The sequence below is a fragment of the Maylandia zebra genome, linkage group LG15 (genome assembly GCF_041146795.1).
Source record: "Maylandia zebra isolate NMK-2024a linkage group LG15, Mzebra_GT3a, whole genome shotgun sequence".
NCBI classification, from domain to species: Eukaryota; Metazoa; Chordata; class Actinopteri; order Cichliformes; family Cichlidae; genus Maylandia; species Maylandia zebra.
The window spans coordinates 38,729,862-38,749,151 of NC_135181.1; the positions used below are offsets into that span (position 1 = coordinate 38,729,862).

The window sequence follows — 19,290 nt, forward strand, 5'->3', positions numbered from 1 at the left end:
TGACATTAGCTGTCGTGTCTCTTGAGTTCTGACACTAAATGTTGAGCTCCTTTGGCTTTATGCTCGTACAGTTCAGCCCTACTCGGCCACCAAAGTTTGTGGTTGTTGTAAAACGCATCACGATTAGTATAAACGATCATATATGATTGCTCAAACTGCTGAAAAGCCCACATCCTTTTTATAAGATTAATTGGACACAATTGAAAGTGGCTTTGTCATAAGGCTATAAGTTATTGTCCGTCCGTGCAGGCTATAACCTCACATTCACTTCTATGGTCACTTTAGATTCACCAGTTTACCCAAAGCTTTGCATCACTTTGGACTGTGGGAGGAAGCCGGAGTACCCTGAGAGACGCACAAAAACCCAGGATCTGCTGTCATGTTTATACTAATAAACCTCTCTTCCTTTGAAGTGACCTGCGTAAGTTCAAAGAAGCCAAGAAGCAATTTGACAAAGTGAGCGAGGAAAAGGAGACGGCGCTGATCAAGAATGCCCAAGCTCCCCGTAACAAGCAGCACGAGGTGGAGGAGGCCACCAACATCCTCACTGCCACGCGCAAGTGCTTCCGGCACATTGTCCTCGACTACGTCTTACAGGTACAGCCCGCTGGATGTTGAATGACAGCAAGGGATGCACTGACATGTGGCCTACTGTGCATTTTAAATAGCAGTAACAGGGTTTTATGCTTACACGTAGGATGATCTAAAAAAAGAAATGCGGTGCTATTTCAGGGAGATTTTGACTTGAAACTGAGGCAGTTTTCAGTCAGACTATATTTATATATAGCAACAGATTGCTGACATTCAGCTTTTAAGTATGGATCTCAAAAAAGCTGAGGTGCACGCTGTCATGTTCAGAATTTGGATGAGAACTTATTATTCAGCATTTAATTAAAAAATGCTATTTTTGCACAGGAATGCTGCGTTTGACTCTGTTTTATCCAAAGTGAACAAAAAAAGTACTCAGAAAGAGGTTTAATAACCTGGTTAGTCGGAAAAGTTTCTTCAGTTTCCAAAATCAGTTTTTGAATTAATGTTGTTCGTCTCATTTTGCTCGTTTTCTTTCTCATTTTCTCTGTCAAAGCCACTTAGATATTTTCTGCTGTAACCTTACTCAGTGCTTTTGTGCCATTGAATGCATCAGCTCTGCTCTCAGCCACAGCAGTGCTGATGAATGCTTTGTGGTTTCTGATAAGGCAGCTGGCGGCCCTGTTATTGAATCTCCCTCCCAAAAGAACAGACAATGCTGTATGGGCACCCTTCACTCCTTGAGCAAATGAGATGGTGAATTGAAACCAAACTGGAGGTTTTAATATAGGTTTGGCAGTCTGCTCCAGTGGCCCACTCTATAATCACCATCTCATAAAAAAAAGAGTCCTGGCTGTGAGAAACGAGTCTGGTTTTTATCTCGCTTTTTAGTGTGCTTATAGGAAATCTATAAGCTAGCAGCTAGCTCAGCTGATTTTTAAATGGGTCTCCATTAAAGTTTCACATTTGGACAGTGCTGTCAGCACTTTAAAAACTAACTTCTGCAGCGGTGCTTGCAGGAAACATTTGAGACAGACTTTATTTTATTTTTTGTGCTTTTTAGTTTATTTTTTTCATCTTTGTGGCATTTGTGCTTGATTATACAGTACGCAGTTTATAGTGACATGCAAGATGGTAGCGGGAGAGGAAAATATATGAGTGAGGTTGTAAGCCAGACTCGCATTCACGGCGTTTTAAGAGTGAAGCATGTCTCTTTTACTATGCTGTGCCACGTAGAGCTGCAGCATAAAATATTAAACTTCAGGGATTTCCTGGCTCACTGATGGTGAAGTGTGCTGCTAGTCTGGAAAAATGGAAAAGCATCTCGCTCAGTAACCCACCCCCGTATGTTACCACTTCTATTGTTTTCACCACTATTAGAGATAAGTGAAAGTTGTTTGTGCGTAAAAACTTGACAAACCAAACGTGACAAATTGAAATGTTACATTCCCACAAGTTTGCAATTGCTGCAGCTTTACAAACCAATTTCCAAATAACTGCTCTGATAGTTTGCTTGCGGCTGTAGTGTTGACACTATATTGCACACTGAGAGTTAAATAACCATCGTTTAGAGGTGCTGCTTTGGTCAAAGCTACTAATTGACTGTAATCAAGAAGGAGGGGGGCTTGTAAAAGTCGCGATGCGTCAACTGTTGTGGTTTGGGGATGGAAAAAAATAAGCTTCCTCCCCAGGATGGGAGTTAACATCTGTGTATAAACACAAGTGTGGTTAGAGTCGCTTGAGAAAATTGCCTTAAAACCTGCAGCCATGAAATTACTGCTGACCATAAAAGACATTTCCTTTACTTTTATTCTCCGGGGTATTGAAGCATGGTGACCCTGTTTTCACTACACAAACAAAAAGGGGCCGCTGGACTTAGGTTAATTCAGAAGTATGAAGCGAAGTGTGGGATTACTTCTGAAGCTGGCCTTCCACCACAACACATCCCTGCTCTGCAGCATTAAGCTATGAGAAAATCCAAGGCCAGATGAGGACGGCGGTAATTAGTCTGGACGAATGGCAGAGCCTTCTTCACAAACATTCACACACAGAAGGAGACGGAGAGACAGGAGGCGATGAGGCAAAGATGAAAAGTGAGACAGGCTTCAACCCACATCCCTAAACATGAGGCAGAGGGCTCCCCCTGCTGGCATAATGAAACGCTGCCTATTAATGCTGAGGGAGATGGTGCGATTTTATCCAGCCTCAGTAGTAGTCATTTCACGCCTGTCAGCTTTCTTTGATTTTTCTCAGGCACTTCTTTTTGTTTCATCTCCACCAGCTCGTCTCATTTTCTGTTCTGTCTCACGCTCTTTAAGACTTTCCCCCCCATCTCCACTCCACTTTTTACTCTCTCTCTGCATTTTTCTGTCATATACCGCATTGTCCCAGATATTTTCTCATAATAATCCCTACTTCTCACTGTTTTGGTTTTTATGAACTTTCAGATAAACGTGCTACAGTCCAAGAGAAGGTCGGAGATCCTAAAATCAGTAAGTTTACTCGTTCTCTCAAATGAAATGAGCTTTCTGTTCTGGGTCGTTCACTCTCAGTTCATCAACTGCCTCCCACATGACCAGATTTGCCTGGAAAAATTCAAGTAGGAAGATTCATGTTGGGAAAATGACTCATCAAAATCCCAAATGTTACATGTAATATTAACAGAAACCTGCTCTGAGTGAAAGGAGCAAGACAGATGAAAATGTGTTTTCATGTGTAAGCTTCATTATCATTAAATAAACTCTCAGTCCCCTGACTGTACACTTTTGGTTTTTTCAGGCCTCCTAATCTGCTGTCAGAGATCAGACAAATACATCCAAATATTCCTGTGTTAACTCATTATAGTCCTTAGTTCTTAGAGCCATAAGATGAGATATTCGGCCTAAATGATTTCGAAGGACTGAGCTCAGATAGTTTTCTAGATAATGAAAATTTAAAATGCCTCCTTTAGCTCTTTCCCTCCATTATTTGAGGACCTCTCCTGCACTCTTAACGATGAGATTTAACGCCTCGAGATATATCAATAAAGCTGGTGTTTGATGACTATTAGTATAGAGTCCGGGTTTTTCCAAGGGTAGCCCTGGTAAGCTGTAGAGAGAAATCACAGCCAGTCGTTGTGTTTTGAAGCAGGCTTGAAACAGAAACTGCTCAGTTCAGAAAAGAGAAACCATGATTACTCCTACTTGGTGTTCAAGGGAGAGTTAAAAAATGATGCTGGAACGCTGTAGGATGTGACACGGGTGTTTTTAGACAAAGGATTTTAAGGGACCTTTTACAGTAGGGAAATTTTGCATGCTTCCTATTAAGAATGAGCTTTTTCCAGTAGAAAGACAAACCTGTGATGGTCACTTGGGGTTTTTTTCTGTTTAAATTTGATGAATGGAGATGGAAAGACCCTTCTTCCTCTTAAGTGTTTTAATAAACACGTTGTTGTTGTTTTTTTATAGATGCTGTCCTTCATGTACGCCCATCTGACGTTTTTCCACCAAGGTTATGACCTCTTCAGTGAACTGCAGCCTCTTATGAAACAGCTGGGAGGGCAGGTACAGGCTACACTCTGCACACACATGCACCCATAATTAGGGTTGGTGTGTTCCTACGTTACCTGTATCCAAATATAAAAATCTTCCAGGACTTTCAGACACTGATGGATCCAAACACACAGCCACAGTTAAAAAGGCGCTCATATTTGTACATAAATATATCTATCTGCCGTTGTTCCCTTTTGTTCCTTCGGCTTGCGCAGCGTACGTACAGCTCGCTGCTATTTTGGTTTTATTCTTTCTAGTTTGATGCTCTGCATAAAACGAATCCACTGCAGTGCTCGTCGCTCAGCCACGCCTGTTGATTAATTGGAAGATATCGTAAACTCGTGATGTTATTTTTAGAAGAGCAGCAGAATAATTGCTTTCCAAGTTTACATAACAGTGCACTGTAAAGAGTAAACGCTTTATATTATGAGGGAAAGACTAATATTTACATTATTTTTTTTTCTGTTCAGTTTATCTGCATGCGGTCCTGCATTTACATTTTTATGATTGGCGTTAATTGGCTAAAGTGAAACTGGTGCTTAAAGAAACAGGTTTGCTTGTCTTTCTTTTTCCATTAGAGCAGGTGTGGGGAACTCCAGGCCTCGAGGGCCGGTGTCTTCCAGGTTTTAGATCAACACACCTGAATCAAATGATTAGTTCATTACCAAGCCTCTGGAGATGTTGCAACACTTTACTCTGAAACTCATCTCTTCACATTGTTGTCATGCTCATCTGCTTTGTTGTCACCTTTCATTTTAACTTGTGTGTGTGTGTATTTTTAAACTAGTATTTCTGGTAATGACAATGCGAAAATGCTGGCATCTGCCCAACCATAAGTTCAGCTGCAAATTGAGGTCGCCACTCTTCTCCCTCTGTGTTTGTGTTTCTATCTCGTCCGTGTATATGTGTGGGTTTGTGTGTACTGCAGTACTTTCGTCAACTCAGTTTCCACCCTCGTGTGTGTCTGTGTGCATCCTCTCATAAACAAAGCCCTTCCTCTGAGCCTGAATGTTACTTGAAGATTGTAATCACAGTGAAGCTTTTACATTTAGCGGGAATGAGGAAGAAGGTTGTGAGCTGGAATGGGTTTTCCCACAGTTGGACTCGGAGGGTTGACAGTCAGCTGAGTGAAAGAAGCAGGGCTGTGGAATATATAGGCTGTTTGCTCAGAGGCTGAAGCAGCAGACCAGGACCAGGACCAAGGAGAAAGGAGTGCAGTTACAAGAGGCAGAGCAGTAGCGAAAAGAGGAGCTTGTTGAACGTATAGCCAAACTGTGAAAGAAGGAAATGCAGTGTGGATTTTTTGGGGGACTTTTTTGACAGCCAGATCTGAGGAGCCCATTCAGCAGCTCTTAATTGGGTTGGAGAGAAGCGTGTGGTTTCTTACCCTTGTGTTCTGAAGTTGGAAAATTCTCATTGACAGAAAAAAAGAAGAGAGAGAAGCGAAGGAAGGCTGGACCTCTTTGAAAAGCAGATTTTAGGAAAGGATAAGAGGCAGAGTGTAATCTTCTTGAAGCTAAATGTGACTGAAGAAGCACAGAAAGGCATGGACTCGAAAGACCGACGGAGAGAGAAGAGAGTGTTGTGTGAGGAAAAGGGGAAAAAAGGACAGAACTGAAAAAGACCCTGAAGAGGGAGGGGGGAAAGAGACAGAGGGTTTGTTTTCAAGTGGATGAACAAGTAAGAGCTTAACTGTGCTGTGGATTACAAGCCTGTCGTGCTGAATTTGGGGCAGCACAAACCAGAAGGAGAGGAAGATCAAAGGCCGTGCTAAAGAAAGCAGCGGCCGTGGACGGTGCATTATACCTCCATCATGAAGCTGAAGAAGGTGGAGAGGCTGTGCCGGGAGGTGTGGAGGAGCTGCCAACAGGTCTGATAATATGACGCGATGCTTCTAAACTATGAGAAAGTCATCAAGAGTGCGAGTAAATTATTAGAAAGATGAATAAACCCTGAGCTGGAGTAAAAGCAGCTGCGGGGGGGCGTTGATACCTGGAAACGTTTAGAAACTTAAAAAAATGAAAAATGGAACAACAGAGGAGGATGAAAACCAAAGACTTAAATACTTATTGAAAATGTGAGCTGGTGTGTAGACAGTAGCTTCACAGGGAGGTGAAATCAAGATCACATGACTTAGAGTTTGAATTGATATTGCTGATGTTCTCTTTTTGTTGGCTTCGGTTGACAGCTCACAGTGATTCGTGTCAAACATGCCGCTTTTCCACCGCTAGTTGAAACCGTAATGCTGCTTCTAGACATAAATGTACTGCTGACTTCATGTTTCCGTGACACAGAGCCTCAGGATCAAACACACGTGAGCTTAATGCTCATTCAGAAAGATGTTTCATATCGTTTCCATGAATCACAGACGTTGTCATTGCAGCTACATGTCAGGAGTGATTTAATCTGACGGCTGTGGTCCGTAAATGACGAACTGATGTTAGTAGAGACAAACGTTTGTCTCGGCCTGAGAAGATAAGATGTTAAAGGCAATATGAGTCACTGTCACAAAATGTGAGGAGAGCTACGCACAGAAGCATCTTTGAAAATAAAGACAGGCCTCGATAGATGGCATGAGCTCCAGGCGGACCGGACTAGTTGTTGCAGAGGCAACAGGGAAAACATTTCCCATCTGTGTTATCAGCCTGCTGCTCAGCCATCCACCCATTTCCTCTCTGAGCACAACAAAACACGCAGCTCCCTCAAAGCGTCTCTGAAACTGTGTGATAGTAACACGTTTGTGTGTATTTTGTAAAAGAAACCACACGTTTATTATACTCTGCTTTAAGAAAGGAAACAAATGTATGAATTTCCATCTAGTTTATTGATACAAAGCAGAAAATTGCTGCAAAATTTGCTTGATGAAACTTTGAACCCCGCTCGCCCTTATATCCTGCAATCACATACTGAATCTTTTGTTTTTGAGGCTGGTGATGCCAATTTAGGTCACGTTGCGGCGACAGACTATAAAGACGCACAGAGCAGAATTTCAGTGCTGCAAGGCAAACTGGCATATTTTCGGCATCACCCAGTGACCTCCAGAGCTTCACTGAAGCCTTTAAGAAAAAGAAAAAAATGTTTCTTCCTTCACAGCTCAAAAGATTTTTTGTTTTCCTCTCCACATGTGTCGGTTGCTCACAGGGACAAAGAGAATTAATCATCTCCCGTCTAATTTCTCCTCAGAGGAGTACATTTTGGTTAGAGGAGAAAAAGCATGTTTCTCTCGGTCTGGCCCGTGGAAAGTGGCGTTAGCATCATCAACGCACGCATGCTCACGCGACCTTTTAGGTGCAGTTTAAAGATGTGGTGGCACTGGATCATTCATTCCTTAACTCGAAATAAATAGATATTTTTCTTAATTAGTGTTTAGTTTTGTCATTTTGAATGAAACGCTTGTCACCGGTCGGCTCGGTGTGCTTGGCTTACTGGTTGTTCTGTCTCTTGCAGTTGGACCAGCTGGTGGTGGATGCTGCCAAAGAGAAGAGGGACATGGAGCAGAAGCACTCCACCATCCAACAAAAGGTGCGAACACACTCAAAATCTGGTGTTATTTATTTATTTATTTTGTTCCCTCAATTTTGTGCAAAAATGTTTGCAGCACTTGCTCACGAAAATAACCTTCAATCCACAGAACACCATAATTAGCTGCACTAATGTGAATGAAAAGCACGAATGACAAGTGAAGGCGTCCAGGCTTATTCTCAGGGTAACTTATGTACAAATATGAACATTTGGGGGAAATGTATCAAAACACTTTGAGGTAGAGCCCTGTGATCGAGCGGTTACACTTACCTCTTGCCCTTTACAGCTCTAACAGGCCTGCTGCGAATCTTGGTCAGTAAAATGGTTAGATTGGATTTATAATTGGAGTTGGAGTCAATTTAAAAAAAGTGAATTCTTCCCAAAACAACTTTAATATGCTGGTTTATTTATAGAAACATGTTTATCATTTGAATGAATGGAGGTAGGACTCCACCCTCAGGTGTAAGGTGATCCCTGTGGAGCATCTAAGCCACACACCCGTGCAATATTGATAGCTTACGGAAACCCATTTCCAAACAAACAAGGTTTGGTTTCGGCGTCTCTGTCCAGAGTCATGCTTTTCATATTTCTCCTATAATTTGTTAATTTGGCAAAAGTAAAGATAAGCTTCTCAAATGAGATCTTTTTTTATTTTTAAACTCTTTAGCTTTTAATCCTAGTATTTTTCTTGTTATTTGAAAGCATTTCCGATAGCAGAGTACAAACCCACAGCAGACAAAAACCTCGACAGGATGTGGGTTGTTATATTACATTATGTGGTGGCAGTAAATTTGCTCTTAACTTTAATTGAACATCCCACAGCATCATTAACTCCAGACTGCCTGTGTCCTTACCCAGCTGTTGTTTGCTGGGCTTCTGTTCATTTGTCTGCCTGTCAGTGACCTTCGTTTCAGTCTCTGCATGTGCGAAGCTTCTTCTGCCCCGTCTTTCATTTGACATCCTTTTTTTCCATCTTTCCTTTTGTCCCCTCAGTCTCATTATTTATCCTTGTTTCCTGTTTTACCCAGTCACTGATGGTACGTGTGCCAGCTCCCGCCTGTCCTTGAGCACCTATCCCCCACTTCACCTCCCTCAATTTATCTAGATGCTATTTTTATGCGGTCTGGCTCCCACCCTGCTCTCTTGTCTGGCTGTACGTGGACACTCCTAACCAACTGTCTCTTCTTTTCTTGTGCTTCTGCTCTTTTTTCCTCCTCTTCTCTTCTTCTACTCCCTCCAGGCTGCACTGCAGGTAAGCAGTGTTTCTCTTCATTTTTCCTGCACTGTGCGTTTTTGTAATCTTCAGCTCACATCGTTTTAGTGAAAATAGCTTTTTTTGACAACATGCACATGATTTTGTCATCCTGAATAAGGTTCTGTTATTTGCAGAGTGTAGTACACTTGTATGAAGTAAAGCGCACTGATAAAAGCCACTATATCTTTAGAGAACCTCTAGAGCTGGTATTTCTTTATTAAATATCCCTAACATGACATTAGTCTGATAAGATAGGCCACTGTACTTAAATCAAATATAGGCCTGACTTGACGCTTGTTGATCTGCTGTTGCAGGAGTCAGATCTATGGGATTAAGAAGTTGAGTAGTAGTTCTGACTTTCACACCCGCGCTTCACTTTTTGCTCCCCAACTTTGTTAAAACCAGACATTTACTCAGGAGTTAAAATAGTTTTTTTTTTGGTGAATTGAATTATGTGTTTGATGTCTGCCAAAGAAAATGAGTCGTTGCTACTGGTAACTGCCTTTTATCTCAGTTGAAATCCTTTCCCATCATTATGTGTGGAAGGAGGCTTCAGTCCTCAGGGGGGTCCTGAGGTTGTGCTTATGATACTTCCTTTCTGCTAATGTGTGCATAACTCGAAGCACTGACATGCATGTTTCAGTAGCTACATGAAAGCTTGAGATGGGCTGAAGATGTCTGTTTTATCTCATAGAGTGAGCAAATAACAAGTGACTGCAGTTGTAACAGCTGTGCAAGAAACGCCTACACTCAGCCGGCATTTACAGAAGACGTTTATTTATTTATTGGTTGCAGTTCATGTTAAAGGGTCAAATGCTACAGATATTCAGTTTGCCTGAAAGACTGGCTACTTTATTTACACACACCCAAGGGAGATGAAAGAGCGAGGGGAAAAGCTGAGCGCACTGAGTGTTAAACTGTAGTCACTATAAATGTTTGATGCTCGAACTCCTCTGCGTGGTCCACTTGATTATTCTAACCCAGCAGTCACAAGAGCCACACACACAGACACACACAGACACACTGGTGACCTTCACTTAAAGGAGGAGCAGCAGAGGCTGTGACGGGGGTTTTGATAGACGCACAGCCACAGGAGAGGAGGTGGCGAGGGTTTGTTGACGAGACAGGCCACACTGCTTCAGGTAGCTTCTGTTGTTGGGATGCTGCACAGAGACGCACGTAAGCAAACACACATTCAAATTGATTTGTGTGCAATAATCTGGGGAAAATGAGGATTTTCAGTCGCTTTCACTACGTTTGGTATCTGGTGAGTGCATCCGATAAGAACTTGTAAAGCATGCGTTTGTGTCTGTGGCTTCTTACACTTACATCCGTGACCGATTCTTCTGTGTTAGCATTAGCAAAAGCAATGTTCTTCTCTCTGTGTGTCGTTCTCTCGCTGTGTGTTTGTGTGTGGTGTTTTAGGAGGTGACAGAGCTCCACTTTTTACCAGACTACAGCAACTTTTGCGCTTGGAGGTCGACCTCTGTACGTAGAGTCAATGCATCGATTCTCGGCCTTTCATCTCCTCCCCTGCATGCGTTGCAGGACCTCATTACAGTGTTTATCTGCATCTCTGTCTGTTTTCTTACTCTGAAGTGCAGCACATGCATTAGTGTTGCTAATGCAGCTCGTTTCATTCTGATGTGTCATCGTTATTGTCAGTGTCTGCGTCACTGAAGTCTTCTGGTTTAATGCCGGGGTTTTTTCTTTTCTACATATTTGTTTTGTTTTGCGGTTTTTCATAACTTTTTTTTTCTTTACTTCTTAGATAATATATTTAAAATCAGGAACTAAGAACAAGCGCCTATGAGCTTTGTTTCAGCCACTACCTGTTTTTAGGTTTATGTCATGGGTTTGACGATACTTTCCCAAGCTGAAGTGGTCACGTCAGGTTTCTCAACCAGTAGTTGAAACCAAGAACTGGAAAGTTTTTCACGTGACAGCAGCAGCTGAAACTCTGTCATTCTTTAATAGTAACATTTGTAGCATTTGTTTGATGTGTGGGTGACGGCCACCACACATCAAGCTGAAATTAGGGGCCGCTGTTTCTAGTGTTTGAAGTTTAAAGAATAATTGTTAAAAGTTATGGGACTTAAATTTTGTCCCACCTTCAGGAAGACGGGGATTTATTAATGCCTGGACTTTCCATTGTGTCCCTAATCAGAAACTAAACGCAGACACGTTTTGTTCCCCTTGTGCACAAAAATAACTCGACTCATTCCAGTGTATGTCGTGCTGGAAAATTGTGCTTGCCAGTGTGTTTGTGTGTGTGCATGTGTGCATATCCTTTCGGTACAACATGGAATAGGACATATTTTTCATGGGTTACATCTACATCTCTGGGCTGTAACAGGGGTTGTACATTCAGGAAGTTACCATGAGAGACTCGTGGATCATTCAGTGTTTGCTCCTGAAAATCCCAGATGTTCCTTGAAAAAAATCCAGAGGAATGAATCAGATTTAGTAGGATTTTTTTTTTTTTTTTAAATTTTCTGGTCCCTGCTGTCATTAGTTTAATCATATAAATGTTTCAGAGGAAGGAATAACGGCAGATTTTAGATGTTTTTCCTGCAGCAATTTTTTGAGGAGCCAAAATTCCCTTATTTAGAAAACTGCTTGAGCTAGGTGCTTCAGATATTTTAGAGTAATATCTGATACTGTGAATCTATGAATATGGACTCTCAGGAGTTTACCAAAAGTTAATGTAGAATGAAGTCTCTGACAGCAGATTTGAAGCCCTGTAGAAACCACAATCTTGCAGGTCAGGCATAGATATTTTGTTGATAGCTTTACATAATTTTATAATATTCATAATATTCTTTAAACATTCCAAATCAGGTAAATGGTTTCACAGATATTAATGGCTATAGCAATTTTACTTATTTAATTACATGACAACTAAATGAGGTGAACCTGTGTATGCTTAGAACGGCTTAAGACAGTGAAAAGAGGAAATATAATAAAACAAAGCAAAACAAAATAACAGAAAACACCTGATTGTACCCTGTGTGAACTAAAGGGTTATATTATATTATTTTTATTTTATTAAAGCTGGAATATGGAAGCAAAAATGGGTATTTTTTAGAAAAAAAACAGATTACTACACTCACAAGTTTTCATGGTCTTTACTTTTATTTTCTCCAGTATAAATTTACTTGTGTATGTTTGGCACCCCGACGTTCATCCCTTTGTTGTTTGTTTTTGTTTTTTTAATGAGACTAATTAACTAATGATATTAGGAAACTGAAATGTTAAATAATTCCTATAAAGAAGTGTTTCTCTGGAAATGCATCTGACACATCTGCGATGGTCAGGTGACATTTGATAACTGCTGAAATGACCCACTGTGTCAACACTTTCCAGCATTATCATGGTGCTGTAGCTTTGTGCTGTATTTTTGTAATGTAATGTTTTGTCACAACCCCAAACCCAGATTTAGGTATGTAAGGGGAAAAAAAAAAAAACATTTTAAAGTTGCTTAACAACTCGTACAGAAAATAAATATATATATATATATATATATATATATACACACACACACACACACACACACACACACACACACACACACACACACACACTTACTTTCAAAACAGATAAGAAAGACTTCAACTAGCTTCAACTAAGCTTCAACTAGCTTGAGAGCCGATGACTGCTTTTCTAATGCAGGTTGAATGAGTTAAGTCTGAGTTACAAAAAAGACTGTGGATCTTTCTAGAAGGACAACAGAGAGGATGAGTCCCCAGCTCGCCACAGTAACAGATCTTGATGTATCGAGCTGTAATTGATTTTGGAGACGGTGACACCTGATGTAAAATGAGTCCACACACACACACACACACACACACACACGCACGCGCATGCTTCTGGTGTCCGGTGTCACCTGAAGCTGAGAAAGCTGGGAGGGTGTTAGGAGTGTGGCAGCTGCTCTGGTAGTTAAAGCCAGACTGAGAGGGCAGTCACATGACAACACGTACGACTGAGAGTCAATCAGAGATGGGATGCATGACAGGTTGTTTTTTTTTCCTGCGTTACACATTGAAGAGCAGTGCGTCACTACTGCTGTAAGAAGCTATGCAATAAAAGCTTCATAACACCACGTTTATTGCTTTGTATACTTCTGCGTGTCTCCAGTATTTTAAATAACAAATGTTGGTTTGCCTTGTTGCTGGATTTTTGTTAATTGTTAACAAATACGGTGTATCTCGACACACTTTTTTTTCACTTAGGTTTCTTTCTCAAGCATTACATTACATTGCATTGGTAGCTATAGATTATTGGCCTGTGCTCGTACGCTGTGGCTGCTGTTTGTCTTTCCTGGTTCGCGAATCGTCAGTCAGGTCAGCGGGGCCGTGACACTCACTTAGCTTATACAGATAAACCCTGATATAGATAAACAAGAGGAACTCACCAGCATCAGAAGATTTAATGTGTTTTTTCCTGTTTTAATTCAGTTGTTTGCTTTCCTCTCTTCCTTCCTTATTATTTTTCAGGATTTCTCGAATGACGACACAAAGCTGGAGTACAATGTGGATACAGACAACGGCATCGCCATGGAGGGTTATCTGTTTAAGAGGGCCAGCAATGCCTTCAAGACATGGAATAGGTATAATGTATAGAGTTTATTTTGAAGTGGTTCCTTTGGACTGATTGCAGAGTTTTATATACTTTGATATCCTAGGAAAAGCTTCAAGTGCATTTTAAGAATGATTATTAATCACAGACGCAGAGTAAAGCTAGCTAAGATTCACAGGAAGTGTTAATAATTTGGAAGAATTTCCATTCATCTTGTCATCTTTGTGTTTTAATTCCTGTAAATCAACACAAATGAAATCGAGAACATACAGACTCAAGTTTTTGCTTCCTCTTGACCATTTTTTCCCCAAGTGGATATAAACATGTTATGAATCAAACCAACATATACTTTTGCAGAATACCATAGTTTGTCTTTGTGTGTGTTGTGTTCACATGCCTTAGGATTACTCTCTCTCATCCACATCAGAAGATATCAAAGCGTCTTATTTTAGGAGCATCACTTGCATGTGACTTTATCTTCTAATAAACTTGTGATCTTCTTTCAGGCGCTGGTTCACCATCCAAAACAATCAGCTGGTTTACCAGAAGAAATTTAAGGTATGTCAAGTGACTTTCTGCACGGCCACCATGACAGTCATGCACGCGTTTGACTTCCAGCACAAACATCTCTCTGTGTATTTTTAACTGGACGGCACAGCTGTGCGCCTGGTTTCTGTGTGTTTGATAGAAAGAGCTCACAATAAAGTCCTCTTATATACTGGAAAAGTTTAGTTGTTTTTTTAAATGAATCTCTACTTTATGTACATTTATCCTTGTCAGAATATGAAAACTCTCCAACCACACAGGTTTAGAGACAAGTCTGCAACCACAGGTTGCTAGGGAAAAAAATCTTTTCAATGACCAGTTGGAGAGCGGTTGCTGGATGTTGCTAATGAAATTGATCAGAAAGAGGGTGCTGCACCAAAAACTAGTCACTGAGCTTTAGCAAACCGAGGAAGAGTCGTGCTTCTGTAAACATGCTGGGTGCAGCTATGAGACACAACTTTTATTTTGAAGGCTTACAGTCTCAAAGTTTCACTGCTGCTCAGTGAAGAGTTGGTGCATGTGTGCAGACAGGTCAGTGTGCTAGCTACCAAGGCAATTGCAAGGAAGGTTTCAGCGCAGCACCATATACCTCCATGCAGCTGTTTTCACCTGGTGACTGCCAGCAACCACTCTCCAATCAGCAAATTTGTCCTTAGCAGCCTGTGGTTGCCAGGTGTTTGCCGACCGGCCTCGAGACTTGTGTCACAGAGGCCTAACATTTAGTTTTGTCCCAGATTATAGTACCAAAGTCAAAAGAGCAAGAGCAGTTGGGGCTTTGTTACATACTCTGCGCTTTGCATCATGCTACAACAAAATAACCCCAACTGTAATTATTATTAGTGCGACAGAACTTGTCACTACCAACTTAATAAAAATGTTAAGGAAACTGGACAATATAGTTCTGCGAACAATAACCTTTGTGGTAAAAGAAGTGGGCGCCTGTTGCTGGATGTAAGTCCCTCTGCTGTGCCTGCAGGACAACCCTACAGTGGTGGTAGAAGACCTGAGGCTATGCACAGTCAAGCACTGCGAGGACATAGAGCGTCGCTTCTGTTTTGAAGTCGTGTCACCCACCAAGTAGGTTTGAGTCAGTGACGTTACGCCCTCTGTCAGCTTAATGAGCACATGAGTATTTTTAAAAAGGTGGCAAGGTGGAGCACCAGCCTACCCGCCTTCTGGTGCCGACAATCCTGCTCTGAGCCGACAGCAGCTGTGTGACGCTTGTCTGCCCCCACAGGAGCTGTATGATGCAGGCAGACTCCGAGAAGCTGCGACAGGCTTGGATCAAAGCTGTCCAGAACAGCATCGCCACCGCCTTCCGCGACAAGGGAGATGACAGTGAGGTAAAAACCCACACATACACCAGAAAGCCAAGATACAAAGTCTTTTGACTCAAAACTAATGTGGCAGGATTTCTATTAATTTTGCAACACTTATTTGTGTAGATTTATGCAAATAACAGAGTTTTTCATTGACTGTTTGCTTCTTGCATTTTTTTCCCCTGAAGATCAATTTTTATTTACTCATTTTAATACGTCTGCTTTGTCCTTTATTTTTGTCTGTGCGCCTTCCCCGTTTCTTTCCTGTCAGAAGCTGGATAGGAAGTCGTCCACATCAACAGGGAGCCTGGACTCTGGAGGGGAGCCAAAGGAGAGATCACTGAAAGGAGAGAGTGCCCTGCAGAAAGTCCTGGCCATCCCAGGCAATGTTTGCTGCTGCGACTGTGGGCAGCCGGAGCCCCGCTGGGCCAGCATCAACCTGGGCATCACCCTGTGTATACAGTGCTCTGGCATCCACAGGTACAATGCTATATTTTCATAAGCAAATCCTTATAACAGCTCTTTGATTATTGCTGTGAGCAACTTCTTACATAAAGATGAAGCAAAACATAACAAAGGATTAAAGGAAAATATCAAATTCTTAAGTAACCAACTTTTAATTGCTTAGAAAATTAAAAGAAGTTAAAAAAGAAGAAAACCTGGACATTTCTGGAACATTTTATTTATTTGTCTACCACACTGCAGGAATGCAGTTCATTAAGAGTTCATGTTAGGTCTGTGAAAACTAGAAGTTATGCAAAGTATGTTGGCTCCAGTATATAAAATCCTCCGTCGGGATCACAGATGTCTTCAGGGGTTTCTGAACTGTAAACTCACTGGTGTGTGAACTGAGATGTTGTGATAACCTTTAATTATTTTCCTGGGTAAATGTAATTAAAGTTTAATATAGATAAAAAGCGTCAGGTCGCTTCCCACGCTTTCACGGTACAGCATTGATCATCAAGGATACCAACCCAAAAATACACTGGGCCTTTTTGCAATTTTCCTGATTTGTGTGAATTTAGTAAGATTGTTAGAGGACACATCAAAAACATTTTTTTCCTTTCCCACTACGTGCATTTGTATATTTCACAGACAGTGGGACTGTGTTGTCTGTAAATCTGTTCTCTCCATACTGTGCATGGGTTTTTGTGAGTGAACATGTGAGACCACAGTTTTCACCACAAAGCTAAAACAAAAACATTTTATCGCTTTCACAATTTAAAGTACACAGAGCTGACACTGTCTTGCTTTTTTTCCTGCTTCTGCCACCTACAGGAGTCTGGGAGTGCATTTCTCCAAGGTTCGTTCTTTGACTTTGGACACTTGGGAACCAGAACTGCTAAAGGTGAGTAAGAAGAAGGTTTACAAACAAATGCACATGAATGGTCTGCCTTGGTTACACACACAGTTTTTATTTTGTTATCACTCTGCCTTTTAATAAAATCCATTAAGGATCAGGAAGAGTAACATATGGCTGGAGTAACATTAGTCCACTGATGTTAATCTACATGTTTTCCAGTTAATGTGTGAACTGGGCAACAAAGTAATCAACCAGATCTATGAAGCTCGGCGAGAGGAGCTTGGAGCAAGAAAACCACAGCCGGGAGATCCGAGGTACCGAGTTACAAGAGAGCATGCTTGTAATTTCAGACCAAAAAATTGCTTTTGTAACCTATTTTGTTTCCTAGTAAATTGTACTTATGACTCACTGACGGCCAACTTTCATTTTCACTTCATTCATAAATGAAATGTTTTTCTGGTTCGCTCACAGGCACGAGGTCGAGGCCTACATCAAAGCCAAGTATGTGGATCGTCGATTTGTACGCCGGCCGTCAGACGAGGAGCTTCGCAGCAAAGTGGTCTCTCTGAGCAAACAGGAGAAGAGGCTGAGCGGCAACTCTGAGCACATGCCACCAAAAGCGCCTCCACCCACACCAAAACTTCGACCTGGTTCGAATGCTTCAGGGCAGTCAGGTCAGTAATATCAATATATCAAATGAGAAACACAGCTTTAAACCGACACTTAGCTTCGCTGCAAGCCTCGGGATTCGAACTGTTAGTGGATCATTGCCTCCAAAACATATTTTGTAATATTTTTTTATACTTTTTTTTTTTTTTTAACATGTTGTTTTCTTTTTCATTTAAATGTATCTTTATCTTTTAATTTGTTTCTTTTTATAGCACCCAAACAAAATTAATTAATCTGATTTCAGAGTTTGGTTGTTTCTCCCTCAGAATCAGAACTTTCTCCAGTAAAAACAAACAAACTAAATAAATACATCACACGAAGAAGGATTTGCTTGTGCGACGCTTCCTACCATGAAGAAGTGTCCACCCATCGGCATACTGCATGTTCTTTGTGAATAGCGTATGTCTCGGCTCTCTTTGCCTCCCATTGCTTTCCGTAGAGTCTGTCTCTTCCAGCGTCAGCCGAGCCAGTAGTCTAACTGTCTGTGCTTCCACCCTGCTTTTCCCCTTTCCCTAAATCTCTCTGTCCTTTCCTCCCCCTCTGGCTGTTCTGTGCTTCCGAACTAACCCCTGCCCTGACTGCCTCTCCCTATAACCCCACCCTGCCACTCAATTTACACCCTTCGCTCTCCAAACTCCCATCATCCCTTGCGTAGCTGCTGCCAGTGGTGCCGAGGCCCGCCGGGACTCTCTCTTCTGTCCTGACGAGCTTGACTCGCTCTTCTCCTACTTTGACACCTCCTCCAAGCTCAGGAGCAGTAAGTACTGAATGCTTAGTGTTTCGCTTGCTTTCCATCCCCTGTGTCCATTTGAAGTCACGGCGTTGGGCTGAGGACTAACAACTCTTCATCCTCCTCATTTCCTTCTTCATACGGACCGTGCTAATGAGCCATCCAGTCACGTTTTCCGTATTGCATTTTTTCTTTTGGACTGAGGGGTGGGGAGTGTTTCTCACACATGGTTTTGTTTAGTGTGTTGGTATTTTCGCATATATCTGTGTCATATTTTTGGTTTTTAGGGACCTGGAATTTAAGGTGAAGGCGGGGATCTGTCATCCGGTTCTCTTTCTCTTCCCACACTGTCGGCACCTTGAGTAAAAAATATTAGGAACACCTGCTGTTTCTGTTAATCAGGCTGAAATAAGTTTGAGAGGCCGAACACATTGATTGGCTACAAACAAGCTCTGATAAGAGTTACTTTCCACTGCCAGAAACAAGCAGCAGTAGCAGAGTGCTCCTTTTATTTCATACGCTCAGCAAATATCTTCACGTTCTTCTACAAGCAGTGACTCAGACTCTGTTTTACAGTAAAAAGTGCAGACAGCGGCATCCAGAACAGTGCTGATGGGAGCAGGGAGATGCTGGCCACCACCCCCTCCAATGACAGCCTGGCAGATGCAGGTAAGACGCACTCACCTCTGTTCTCTTCTGTGCTGAGACGCTGAGATTCTGAGAGAGAAATAGGGCATTATGCAATCATACATGCTTTGTGTTGTAAGGCGTGTTGTAGAAGGTATAGTATTTTTCAGTTAGAAGGAAAATTTCTTTGACTTCGCTCACACCCATCTTCTCATTTTCAGAACCCGCTGAGACTCCACCCATGCCCATGCCCGCCACACTGCCTCCTCCGTCACCCTGTAAGGAGATGGTTTTCTATGAACCCAAGGAGTACAGCCCGGGTCTTCAGCTCTACTGGGCGTCCTGCGCCCGCAGCCTGCCGGACATGGCAGAGGCGCTAGCCCACGGAGCCGAGGTCAACTGGGTCAATACGGAGGAGGAAAAGAGGACCCCGCTGATCATGGCAGTGCAGGGGGTCAGTATGGCTACAGTAATTCAGCTTGGTACGATACATCGCTAAACTCAGTGGTTGGCAGATTTAAAACCTTTTCACCAGTTTTATGTCACACAGGTGGATGAAATAAAGTGTTGCCTGTCTTCGATGTCTGCGTCAAGTTTCAGCCAAATAATAAACTCGTAGCTTTTTCCTCTCGGTCGTAAAAGGCTCCTCTGCCTGCAGAGTGGGCGGGATTGGGGGTTGCGAT

General features: G+C 42.0%; 1 protein-coding gene across 1 annotated transcript in view; it reads left to right on the top strand.

Moving 5' to 3' along the window:
- LOC101481091 (arf-GAP with coiled-coil, ANK repeat and PH domain-containing protein 2) overlaps positions 1-19,290 on the top strand; it is a 49,716-nt gene that overhangs the window by 21,894 nt on the left and 8,532 nt on the right. Inside the window, exons 6-21 of the mRNA XM_076874393.1 lie at positions 414-597; positions 2,976-3,020; positions 3,975-4,070; positions 7,506-7,580; positions 8,821-8,832; positions 13,332-13,444; positions 13,920-13,971; positions 14,936-15,036; positions 15,197-15,302; positions 15,550-15,758; positions 16,557-16,626; positions 16,801-16,895; positions 17,053-17,255; positions 17,906-18,007; positions 18,557-18,649; positions 18,829-19,061. Coding sequence (XP_076730508.1) covers positions 414-597; positions 2,976-3,020; positions 3,975-4,070; positions 7,506-7,580; positions 8,821-8,832; positions 13,332-13,444; positions 13,920-13,971; positions 14,936-15,036; positions 15,197-15,302; positions 15,550-15,758; positions 16,557-16,626; positions 16,801-16,895; positions 17,053-17,255; positions 17,906-18,007; positions 18,557-18,649; positions 18,829-19,061 — 1,789 coding nt within the window. The remainder of the gene's footprint in view (positions 1-413; positions 598-2,975; positions 3,021-3,974; positions 4,071-7,505; positions 7,581-8,820; positions 8,833-13,331; positions 13,445-13,919; positions 13,972-14,935; positions 15,037-15,196; positions 15,303-15,549; positions 15,759-16,556; positions 16,627-16,800; positions 16,896-17,052; positions 17,256-17,905; positions 18,008-18,556; positions 18,650-18,828; positions 19,062-19,290) is intronic.